We start from the raw sequence: 13,117 nt of genomic DNA on the forward strand, positions 1-13,117 counted from the left end.
CGGCAGTGAAAGTGGAGGGCTGTTCAGTTGACTGGCTAGTGGTTGGGGGCCCGCTGGTGTGCTGTTGCCTCCCTCATGATGTTGGCCATGTGTGCCAGCCCCCTGCAATGGAGATCAGGGTGATGTTAATGGCCTGCTACTGTTCCTCCTGCAGCTGCCTGTTCTCCTGCACGTTGTCAAGGATCTGGCCCATTGTGTCCTGGGAATGTTGGTAGGCTGCCAGGATCTCAGAGAGTGACTCCTGGAGAGTCGTTTCTCTGGTCCTGTCCTCCCCCTGGCACACAACAGTCCTCCCAGTGTCCCTGTTGGCCTGTGCCTCTGTCCACTGAACTCTGTGCCCACTGCCACTGACCACTGTGGTATATTGAAGGGGGAGGCTCTGTGGTGGTCTGTGAGTGGACTTGGGTGACCAGCTGCCCAGTGGTCACTGATGAGCCAGGTTGGTCCTCCAGATCCAGAAGTCCAGAGTTACTGTCATCACTGGTGGCCTCTTCTGTTGGAGGACTGGATAGTGGTGGCACCTCCCCTCCACTGACATTGGCTGGGGTACCTGTGGGGATGTAAATGATGTATTATGCTTCATGTGACTGACATTTGTACTTCCGTAGTTTCCCCTCTATGGTTGGTGTTGCCCTGACAGCTTTTGCTTGTGTATGGTGATTTATTGTGGGTATGTTAGTTTCCCTATGCTGTACATGCTTTGGTAATGGGTGTCCATGCAGGGCTGGGAGAGGTGTCCATGCATTGGTATTTAATGCAGGGCTTGACATTATGGTTAGTCAAATGTGTAGGTGCAGTGTGTGGGATGTTGTGGAGTGATGGGAGTGAAGGTGAGGGGGTGTGATGGCATGCAGATATGGGGGGTGTTGATTAGTAAATGTTGACTTACCAGTGTCCAGTCCTCCGGCTACTCCAGCAAGTCCCTCAGGATGCAGTATTGCCAGTACCTGCTCCTCCCATGCTGTGAGCTGTGGGGGAGGAGGTAGGGGCCCACTGCCAGTCCTCTGTATGGCGAGCTGGTGTCTTGCTGCTCTGGAACGTACCTTGCCCTGTAGGTCGTTCCACCTCTTCCTGATGTTGTCCCTTGTTCTTGGGTGCTGTCCCATGGCATTCACCCTGCCCACGATTCTCCACCATAGCTCCATCTTCCTTGCTATAGATATCTGCTGTACTTGTGTTCCAAAGAGCTGTGGCTCTACCCTGACAATTTCCTCCACCATGACCCTTGACTCCTTCTCAGTGAAACAGGGGTGCCTTTGTGGTGCCATGGGTATTGTGTGATGTGTGTTGGTGAGGATGTGTTGGGTAATATGGTGGGGCGTGTGATGTGGGGTGCGTGAGGGATGTATGGGTGTATGTGGTGTGTGTGTCTAGTTGTTTCTGTGCTGTTCGTGTCAATCCCCTGGCAGTAATTGTTTGTAAAAGGTTGTGGGTATTGTGGGTGTGTGTTTTATAGTGCTGTGGGTGTGGTGTGTGTATGAATGTCAGGTGTGTATTTTCGGTATTGGCCAATGTGGTGTTGTTTTGTATGTGAGTGTCCATTCTGAGCGCGGCGGTATGTACCGCCAATGGTTTACCGCCGTTGAATGCCCACTGTGGTGATTCGTGGGTCATAATGTGATAGGTGTTGTTTTGTTGGCGTAACAGTGTAGGTTTTGGGACTGCCACTTTTTCACTGGCTTTTGGTCTCGCGGATTTGTGTATGTGGCAGAATTCTGTCGGAATGGTGTGTGTGTCATGATATGGTGAACGGATATCTGCCACTGCGGCGGTAAGTTGACAGCCGTCAGCGTGGTGGTAAGCGGGATTTATCGCAAGTGTCATAATGAGAGCCTTTATTGCTAGACAGATGAAGGTCACTTACTTTCACTTCAAGATTCCTGGTGCATTAGGGCTCTTCTATTTCTCTTACCTAAATATTGGGAGGATAGGATTCCAGTGGGAATTAGGGCCTAATATAGAGTTTGGCAGCCATGTTCATCAATCACAAGCATTATGGATATCCTGTCCACCTTATTACAAGTGGTATGGGATGTAATGGACTAATTAAGGTAGACAGGATATTCTTCATAATTGAGATGGAGTATCCTATATACCACTCTGTAAGTCAGGCTTTTAGATTTAAGTTTAGATGCCTTTGTAGTGGGTGGTTCATTATAAATAGCTCAAGACTGAACACCTGGATGTCTAGATAGTTAAATGTTTCAGGAAACGAAATGCTCCAGAAGTGTGACATTGTGTGACATTTATGTGAACATTCTTTACGGTTAAAAACACGTATTCGTGGCATCTCTACATGCCAAAGATCATTTTCAGGACTGAAAAGAAAATGTCCAGAATAGGACTGACATGTCTTGAACATTCACCAGGAACCCGGGGATTTAATTCCCTATTACTGGTGAGATTGGTCTGGATTGTCCTCAAGTAGTAATCCACCTAATAGTTCTCAACATTAGGGAGTGGTAGCTATGGTGCCCCTTCATAGATCTCCTTATGAAGATATGCAGCACAGCTTCAATTAACCTCAAGTTATTGGTGCAAGGTGCTGTGAAATAAGCATTGTGGCACCAACATGTTTACATCATCCAAGTTGGCAACACGGTCAAGTATTGTACACCATCCTCCTTTGATCATTTTGTAGTTTATGCAACATAGCCCTGACTTTTTTTACTATGCCACTCCACAGGGCCTGTGCTGTGCTGCATTGCCTCAGCCATCAATCTGCAGATCCTCAGAATGAGAGGACAAAAACATTCATTCCCTTCACTTTAAATCACACTAATAATGTGTCATAGCACTTGCCATCAGGGACAAAAACCAAAATTGGAAGCTCAGCAAAGTTTGTGTATGGGTGTGTGTGTGGAGGCGGTGGGGGGATGAACCTGCGTGGGCAGGTGGCATTGCTGTTGATCATTGAAATGCAATTTAAAAATATGTTGTTTGAATACTCCTTCTGGAATTGTGCCTGTTCATACATGTATTACTTATGAGAGCAGCTAGAGAAGATATTCAGAAGAAGGTGCAACATTTTTGGAATGGCTTAGCATTTGCTCCAAGTTGTGGTCTGTGAGTGAATCAATCATATGTGTTGAACTGTAACTCAGTTTCTATGTTTTTTCAGTAAAAATAATATATAAATAAATGTATATTCATATTCCCTTGAAAAAACATAGGTTAAAGTGATGTTACAGTTAGGTGAAAACTTCACTGCCAATGTGTTGTTTAAACATACAAAATCATTGACATTCACCATTTATAGTTAGCTCTGGTAACTAGAACTCTTGCTCCATGGTAACTTTTATTGACACCCCTGCCATGTACAGTTTTCTCATCAATAATTTCATTACAAATGTTGCAGTGATATTATCAATGAAGTCATACAAGATGTCACAAGAGATGGAATATGTTGTGTAATTAGTGCATGATGAGGGTGCGAGTTATAGTTACCTTAGAGCACCTTGTAGCCAAGCCCTGACTCCAACCCCCTACAGGTATTCAACCCAAAGCTGCACAAGGCCTTCACTCTTATGCTGCAGGGGGTTGGCTGTAGAGGCTGGCTGCCCCCAAGTCCTGCAGCCAACCCTCCCCAGACAGCCAGATGTGTCAAGTGTGGGTTTGGCCACAGGGCCTGTAAAGGGGAGTTTGGCATATGCCCCCCCTCCCTAAACCGGATGAGGCCCAGAGGGCCCCATCCCCTGGAGCGTTAAGAGGAAGGGGCATGTGGCTCAACTCCCCTAAGTCAATACTGGCCCGGGGAACCTGTTCCACACCATTTATTGCTCAAATACTGCACAACATATTTACATCATATCATAAAAAACCCTCTTTCTGGACCAAGATTTAGCTTTCTGCCAAATTGGTTGTAAATCCATTCAGTGGTCAGGGCTGTACCTGTGTTTACATTTCTTATGGAAAAATGAATGGGGAAAAAGCATTTTGCCCCTCTGTTCCATCACCCTTTGTTCTATTTTGATTTTACACTGTTTATGCCCCTATAGCTCCATTTCCAAGGACCCAGGACTGAGAGAGCACCACTTGGAGGGAAGGATTCACTTCAAGCAGGCCCAGGTGCAGTGTTGGAGCTTGTTGTGTCCCTGTAGCTCAGAACAGGAGGTCAACCAACTATCCCTTGGAGTCACTATAGTATTCCTGAGTTCAAGCAGAAAGACAGTCTAGCAGCAGCAGGGCAGCCCTCTGAGGGATTAAGGCAGGCTTCCAGAAGCAGGGCAGTCCTCTTCAGTACAAAGCAGGGCCTAAGCAGCAGGGCAGGCCTTCTGAGTATTCTCTGCAGGTCTAGGCGTGAGCTGATGAATGGGACAGAGGGTCCTATTTTTATACTTGGTGCTAGATTTAAAGTGGAAAAAAACTTCTGGGGTTCCCCCCACAGATGGTTATGGAATTTCCTTCCTATCTTGCCGCATGATACCTGGGGTGACAAAAGGCTAGTGTGAAGCCTGAGTGAGTGTGTTGGTGCAGGTTCTGTGAAATGTAAGTGGGACTGTGCACATCTATGCCCCTCCTATTTTGGTAGGATGGCCCAACCTGACAACATCTAGTCCCTCCTTTATGTCACTGTCAGGGAGGAATACACAAAGGCCAACTGCCTTCAAGTACCAAAAAGGACAAGAAGATGCTAACTTTCTAAAAGTTACATTTTCCAAATTGTTCTTAAAATCTGACTAACATTAAAGAGGATTTTGAATTATAATTCTTCAGACACCAAACATGAAAACATGAGATTTTTAGCTGTTCACAAACAAATATTTACCCCATAATATATGTAATATAGTAACCCAATGTTATAGCACTTTAGCACAGTTTAGCAGTGGCTAGTCATTCCTAGTGTATTAGATTTTCCAACTTGAAGCCAGATTTTGGAATCTGGAATCTGCAATAGATGTTGTGAGAAAAAGCTCCCTAGTCCAATTGTAACTTTACTTATTTAGTTGGATTTACAAATCCCCCTTGTATTCACAAATGCCATGGAGGATTTGGGTATTAATGGATGGCTCTAAAATGTAACCTTTTAATGCCCAGACCAGATAATTTTTATACCAGGTTTTATGTAATTCTGTTTAGCTGCTTTAAACCGTATCATGGACCAATGACTCCTATTGAGGATAAAAAGGAAAATGCCACTCTTTGGACCCACCCATTTATTGGGTCCATGCTTGACTGATCTGCATGAAAATTGCCATGGTAACTAAAAGTGGATGAACTAATTTATAGGAACATGTTCCACAGATTTATCGAACTGCAGAAAAGTAATTTGGAAAACAAAAAAGGCTTCAATGAAAAGTCTAACCTAACCATAATTACATAGGAGTTATTTCTACCTGAGTCATCTATCTATCTATCTATCTATCTATCTATCTATCTATCTATCTATCTATCTATCTATCTATCTATCACATTGCCACACATCCTAGCAGACTTTGTCCCTCTGCATTATGGCAAATACTGAACACAATTAGCGCTTACTTCCAATATGACTGCAGATTTTCACCAACGTTGGTGAAGATAGTGCTGTAGATAAATGCATATGTTCTTGGACTTCATCCTTCCTCAGTAGAGAGCTAAGAATTTCATTTGGAGTTACTGGGACGACGATTCAGGTGGCCTTTCTTGGCAGAGGCTGCGGTTCCAATGCAGGCTATTGTCTAAGGAACCGCCAACATCTATATATGGGGCAGGGACAGTTGTGATGCCGGACAGATTTTCAGTCTAGAAATTGATGGTGGGATTGTTACCGCCAACATCTAAATCAGGCCCTAAGTCTAAATGTGCAAACAAGCTAAAGGCATCTGGCTGGCGACTGACCTTCTTTGAATGCAAATTTTGAATACCTTTGCATCAACAATCAGTGACTTCACAGGGACCTCTTCCAATGGATATCTAGCTTCATGGAGCTCTTCTCGGCCACAAAACCTAGAGCCTGAGTTGCAATGGTGGTTGCAATGGTGATACAGGATATAACAGGGGTTTTAAAACATATAAAATCTTGACAGAATATCAAATGAGATGAGAACAGTAGACACTTTCTTTAGCTCATTTACATTGCACAGGTAAGTCTTACGAATATCTAACAAAAGTATTCTTGTAAGCTTTTGGATAGTCCATTGTTAAGTAAAATAATGAGATGTTCACAAGAATTCACTGTACAAAAGTGTAAATAGTTCAGACATTCAAAGATAAAAATGCTAACCCATCTCTCTCCTGCACATCCAGTCCACTGTAATCAAAGAATATATTTGAATCTTCTGCCAAAGCTCGCTCTATGACACGAATGGTCCGGTCAAAGAACATCAGGAACTCTTCTGAGTGCAGAACTTGTTGCTTTTCTTCCTCTGTCATTTCTCGTGGGGGAGCTGTAAAAACCACAAAGAGGAAACAAAAGAATATTGATTTTTTGCACATGAAATTTGATTTCAATTAGGCCCTCATTTTATTTCACATGTTCATAATGTTTCACAGTGCAAGGTACCTGCAAAACATTGATTGATCCTTAATGGTGTATTTTTACTTGATAATAGTTAACAATAACCAAGGTTGATGACTCCTTTAAAACAAAGTGTAAATATATTTTACAAGGTGGAAGAAGAATACATCAAATCAGCCTGTAATCATCATCTCACCCTCCTTTATTTGCCCTTCATTCAATCATTAACAGAAACACTGTGTGGCTAGAACTGGGAATTTGATGAAATGACCATTCTACAATAGGACAGATGCATCACCCTCTGTCCTGATTTATCTCCTCCACATACTAATTTGATTTTGATCATGTTCATATCTGACACACAGTAAACCATGGCATGGGACAGTCAAACAATTAGCCAAAGGTGGCATGGTTTTAATACAAAACCCATCGTAATGTTCTATTAAGGTGTGCATAGCAATGCCTGCTGAGACTTTGATGTTGGGCTGAAATCAGTATTCCTTACTCTGATCTTTGGCCTTCGCAACATGTACCAATTTAGCCACCTATTTTATTATTTTTGTATTCTCTACTTGGCACTTATAGAATGTGGACCTGGTATTGAAGATATTGTAGTGTTGTATGTAGCTAATGGAATATATGTCCCATGCATGTAGTTATAGAACACGTTCAGGGATGTTACAAATCAGAGAGTGCTAAACTGCAAAGCAATGACAAGAGGAGTAATTGTGTGAGGAAGTGGAAAGAAGGTGTATGGATGAATAATTCCATGGGAACTAGAAAGTTGGCACAAAGATAGGCATTTTGAAGTTTTATGATGCAAGGATGGATATAGACTATTGTGTGTGGGGATACATCACCTCATATTAATGGGTTGTATAAGGATTAAGCCTTTCTCTGTGTGTCATTTCAATATACATGGGATTTGCCACCAGATATTTGTTGGTTGCTGGCTAATTTATCAGGTTGATGTATTGGATAGTGCAGCATACTTTGTTGGGCATGACTGCTAGAAAACAGAGGTAGTTAAAATGTTGCAGGGCTTGCAGGATTTGCATTTTCCAATTACTCTTGCTTGATGGTCAGACAGGCCTCTGCATGGAGTGTTCAGTACTCTCTGCGAGGTCTCTGGGAGTTGTGCTTCAGTACTTTGCAATTTGTACATTGTGAGTTGTTACATTGCAGATACGTACATAAGGAGTCTTTACAACACTGGTCGGTTCTTAGTTACTTCACAGGCAAGTTATTTGTAATTTGTCTTATGTCATGTCTTTTAGCATTATACATGTATACATATATTCATGTGTGTGCACATATAAATTATATATAAACTATATCCATATATAATCACAAGGAAAGGTGCGTTAAATTGCTGTTTTAAAAGTATAAGTTTACATTTATTTAGAAATTATTATGTAAGTAATTTATTATAAGTATTAATAAAGATAATACAACAATGAATGTGATATTTATTAAATAACATATATGTTAATGAGAAATGGAGTATTCATTTTAATGCTCAAGTAACATTTACAAAATATTTGCTTTAATACATACATATATAGTTTCAAAAATATTTTTTCTTTTAGGGTTTGGGTTCTAAAGGTAGCAAGGGTATTCTAGGGCTCAGGGTCTGATACTTTTTAGGGGAGAGCAGAGGTTTTTAGAATTCAAGGATGGGTAGCATTTAGGGGAAGTTATGTGTTTTAATGATCAGGGGATAGGTAGTGTTTTGGGATAGTAAGAGGTTTCTTAGGGTTCTGTGATAAGCAGAGTTTAGGAGTAGTAAGGGTTAATAAGGTTCAGAGATGGTACTGTTTAGGGATGATGAGGAATTTTTAGGGTTTGAGGATGGCTGGTGTTTGGGGTAGATATTGTTTTTTAGGGTTCAGAGATGGGTACACTTTAGGAGTAATAAAGGGGCTTTGGGGTTCAATGATGAGTAGTGGTTAGGGGTAACAAGGGATTTTAAGGGCACAGGAATGGAGGGTCTAAAATTACATTATATGAAATAAAATTAGTAGAATAAAATAAAATTAAATATTAACGCAGTTTAAAAATTAAGGGCCTCATTATGACCCTGGCGGGCGGCGGAGGCCGCCCGCCAGGATGCCGCCCTCCAAAATACCGCGCCGCGGTCAAAAGACCGCGGCGGGTATTACAAGTTTTCCCCTGGGCTGGCGGGCGGTTGCTGAAAAACCGCCCGCCAGCCCAGGGGAAAACGACCTTCCCACGAGGATGCCGGCTCGTAATCGAGCCGGCGGAGTGGGAAGGTGCGACGGGTGCAGTGGCACCCGTCGCGTATTTCAGTGTCTGCAAGGCAGACACTGAAATACTTTGCGGGGCCCTCTTACGGGGGCCACTGCCGTGCCCATGCCATCGGCATGGGCACGGCAGGGGCCCCCAGGGGCCCCGCAACCCCCCCTACCGCCATCCTGTTCATGGCGGCTTTCCCGCCATGAACAGGATGGCGGTAGGGGGGGTCAGAATCCTCATGGCTGCGGAGCGCGCGCCGCAGCCATGGAGGATTCACACGAGCAGTGGAAAGTCAGCGGGAGACCGCTGACTTTCCGCTTCTGACCGCGGCTGAACCGCCGCGGTCAGAATGCTCGTTGGAGCACCACCAGCCTGTTGGCGGTGCTCCCGTGGTCGGTGGCCCTGGCGGCCACCGGCCGCCAGGGTCAGAATGACCCTCTAAGTGTCAGTAAATAAAATTATTTTTGTATCAAAACATATGTTCATTTAGGATTGAGCATAGAAAATTAAATATACATTTATAGAAATACATCTATGCATACAAAAGTGTGTATATAAAAATGTGTGTGTGTGTGTTGGTGTGTGAAATATAATATATTCACTGAACAAAACGAAGGTTAGAAGTAAGTTAGTTAGGAAATAAAATTTAAAAAACCTAAGAAGTTCACCGAAAAAAGGCTACAGGGACGTTAGAGTTAGATTTTACACACACAAAACCATAGCAATTCAGTAGCCACTTCACTGCCCTAAGGTAACTATAATTTGTGCCCCTGCCATGCACAGTTGTCTCATCAATAGTATAACTGCAAATGTTGAAATTATATTATCAATGATGTCATAGAACATATCATTAGCGATGCAATATGTGGGGTAATTAGCAGTGCATGGCGACAGCACGAGTTATAGTTACTTTAAGGCACAAGTCATAGTTACTTGTGGTAACTATAATTATAACTGCTGAATTTCTATGATGTTGTGTATATAAGAATCTATATCTACCTATAACTTCCCTGTAACCTTTGGCTTTTTCTAGTGAATTTCTAACATTTTTTAAATTGTATTTACTAACTATAATGTCCCCGTAATCTTTGTTTTTTTTTCAGTGAATTCCTACTTTTTAATGCAATTTACTAACTATAACACCTCGTAACTGAGGTGTGTGAGTGGATGTGAGAGTGGGTCTGGGAGTGGATGTGGGAGTGGATTTGTGGGTCTGTGATGAGTTGGTCTGTAAGTGGCTGTGTGGGTTTGTAAATGTGTGCGTGAGTGAATGTGTAAGTAAGTTTTTGGGTCTGTACTTGGGTGTATACGTTTAAAAAAAATATGGGGTCTGGATCCATAGATTCATCTAAATCCGTGAGGATCCATAAGGATCTCCGGTGAATCTGTGGACCCTGTATGGTTCCTCACAGATGCCTCCTTGAGTGCCATGGGATCAGGGTACCTCTAACCTGACCCCTTCTATCACTTTTAAATTTTAGTTTCTCTGCTTGGTACCAAGTTGTGATGAACAAAATGGTGTCCACAACTTTCCTCACAAGTTGTGGCTGGCAAATCACAGCATTGCTCTAGTCGAGTGGATCTGCAAATTGACCCCGCTCCACAGTGGATCCGCATCTCTTGATACACTTATTTTTTCTTTAATAACTCCAAAACTACTGAACAGTTTACATCAAATTACAAAAACAATTCTTTCTGAACTATGATCTAGCTTTCTGCCAACTTTTTAGAATTCCGTTCAGCGGTTGGGCTGTAGTTGTGTCTAAAATCCCTTTAAGAAATTGCATGTGGAGAATTCCCCTTTTTCTCGCACCCCCCCTTGATAGATCACCCTGAAACATCACAGATTGCAGCTGAAATGAGTGGCACACTAGTTTCGAAATTTTTGTGAAGATTCATTAAATGGCCCCCAATTTATTAGCAAAACAAAAATAAATGCTTTTCGATTGGAAACATGGCCATAACTATACCTAATGGCAAAAGCCAATAGTTATATATAAATATATACACATATAAGTACATTTCTAAATAAAAAAGATAGGCACCTGGAGGGCAAGACAACATTTTATGTTTATTCTTCTTCTGACAGATGCGTTGTGGCACTCGGCCTTCTTCAATGTAAATGAAATACACAAAACTACCTCCCTTTAAAACCACTCGTAAATAGTTATATATCATAGACATACACATTCAACATAAACAAAACATAAAAAGAAGACTTTCTCATAGCAATAGTTTTGAGAAATGAGTACCACAAAAGTGGCAGCCATCTTGACCTTGTTCTCATGTACATACAAGTGAATTGCTGCTGGCACATACTAGTGTTCACAACATTCAAATATTTAATTGCTTCAATGCTATTGGATCCTTTTTCAATATAGTACAATAAATAACAGAAACAATATGTTTCCAAAATAAATTCATTATGTTGCAGTATAATCATCGTGATCCCCTTTCCCTCAAGCGTCTTATGTTATCAACTATCATCTTGTTTTCTTTTTGAAATTTTAACATACCTAGGTGATTGCTCATTTGTATCATTCTGTACCTATCATAATTCATCCACCCCATTCAATCTGGATCATTGCCATACCATCCATATCACTTGATTCAGTGTCATGTCAATCATCATAAATAATGCCTCATAATCATTGGTGGCTATCTATCCCATATAAGATAAATGGCAAGAGGAGACATGATCAAAAAGGAATCAACAGAAGATGGGGGAAAAAAAGAGAAATGAAAAAAGAAAATGGTGCTAGAAGATAAAATGCTATAATATTTTTTCCAATCCAGTCCTTTATGTGCTTCTGATCAAGGAGCCTTCCTCAAAAGACATGTTACGTACTTAGTCCCCTACGTGAACCTTTAGTTCCTCATCATAATTTAGATCCATAGGAATCTTGGTATGAAGGGTGATTATGTATCTCAACTCCAGTCACCTTACCTTTTGGGTTGGATGCCCCCATCCCTCCACAGGTACTGGTCAAGGCAGAGGAACATAAGTATGTTGCTCTAATGTTACAATTCAAAATGTATACAGGATCCTTATTGGTTACTGCGTGTATATGCTGGAGCACCTGCTTCTTTACTTGTAGCGTGATGCTACCAACATAGCATTTGTTGCAGGGGCACACTAGACAATAAACCATATAGTCTGAATTGTAATTTATTATTTGTCTGATTCACCCTTTACATCTCTGACCAGTTATATCATATTCCTTACCCTTCTCACTATGTCTGCAGGCCTTGAAGTGGAGGCATGGGTAGAAACGTGCCACATCTTGTACCCTCTGTTCTTCCCTTACAAAGTGATTATGAACTAGAAGATCTTTAAGGAAAGTGTGTCACTAGTGGTTAACTAGAAATCTGTATGTTACTAGCAATTGACTAAATATATTGTCCCCTATGACATTATCTGCTTGCAGGATGCACCAGTTTTTCCTTCGGAATCACATAAAGCTAGAAAGAATCCATGGAAAAGCCTCTGATGATTCTGATCTGACTGGCTCCAGGCTTCTTGTGTTTATCTGTCAGGAGTTCCTGCCATGTTTTATCCCTGACCTTAGCTCTAGCATTGGAGAGAACTGATTTTCATATCCCCTGCTTTTAAATAGCTCTACCATATCTGCTGCTGCTACTTGATAATCTTCTTCTCTTGTGCAGTTGTGATTTATATGCGGTAATGTCCCATAGGGATTACTGTTTTTCAAGCTGCACGGCTTGGGGCTCTCAACATGGAGCAGGGAATTCCCCGCTGTGGGTTTCCTATACAGTGAAGTCTGTAGATGATTATCTTTTACAAACACATTAGGATCAAGGAATCATACCTCAGAATCACTGATATAACTGGTGAAATGTAGGTTTGAGGTGTTACTGTTGAGAGTTCTAATGTATTCAACTGCTGATTCACATGTGCCCTCCCATACTATAAACAAGTTGTCTATGTAGTAGGACCATAGGATAAGATTATCTGTCCATGTCCTATTCTCTTCTGACCAGGTCACCTGTTTCTCCCTCTAGCCCATTAGCAAGTTCACATTGCTGGGGGCAAAGCAGGTGCCCATGGCTGTCCCCTTTTGTTGCTGATACAGTTGTTCCCCAAAAGAGAAAATATTGTGATTGAGGCAAATTCTTATCAGTAGTAAAATCATAATGTTATGATCATAGATTTTAAGTGCCCTGGTCTTACAATAAGGATTGCACTGTTGTCAACCATGCTTCATGGGCGATACAGGTAAACAAAATTGTAACATCCACTGTAATCATGAGGAAATTATCTTCCAACTGTACCCCATCAATCAACCATAAAAAAATCTTTCATATCTTTCACATATGAGCTGAGGCTTCGCTCAAATGGAACAAATAATAGTTAATGACAGCCAAAGTATTTTCTAACAAACTAGACTTTGAAGATATGAT

The 13,117-nt window shown here is 41.7% G+C and overlaps 1 protein-coding gene across 4 annotated transcripts in view; it reads right to left on the minus strand.

Annotated features, from left to right (window-relative positions):
- DYNC1I1 (dynein cytoplasmic 1 intermediate chain 1) overlaps positions 1-13,117 on the minus strand; it is a 1,447,115-nt gene that overhangs the window by 516,521 nt on the left and 917,477 nt on the right. For all 4 annotated transcript variants that reach the window (XM_069211741.1, XM_069211739.1, XM_069211740.1 and 1 more), the window contains one exon: positions 6,206-6,368. In XM_069211741.1, the coding sequence (XP_069067842.1) occupies positions 6,206-6,368 (163 nt within the window). The remainder of the gene's footprint in view (positions 1-6,205; positions 6,369-13,117) is intronic.

The sequence above is a fragment of the Pleurodeles waltl genome, chromosome 10 (assembly GCF_031143425.1).
Source record: "Pleurodeles waltl isolate 20211129_DDA chromosome 10, aPleWal1.hap1.20221129, whole genome shotgun sequence".
Taxonomy (NCBI): domain Eukaryota; kingdom Metazoa; phylum Chordata; class Amphibia; order Caudata; family Salamandridae; genus Pleurodeles; species Pleurodeles waltl.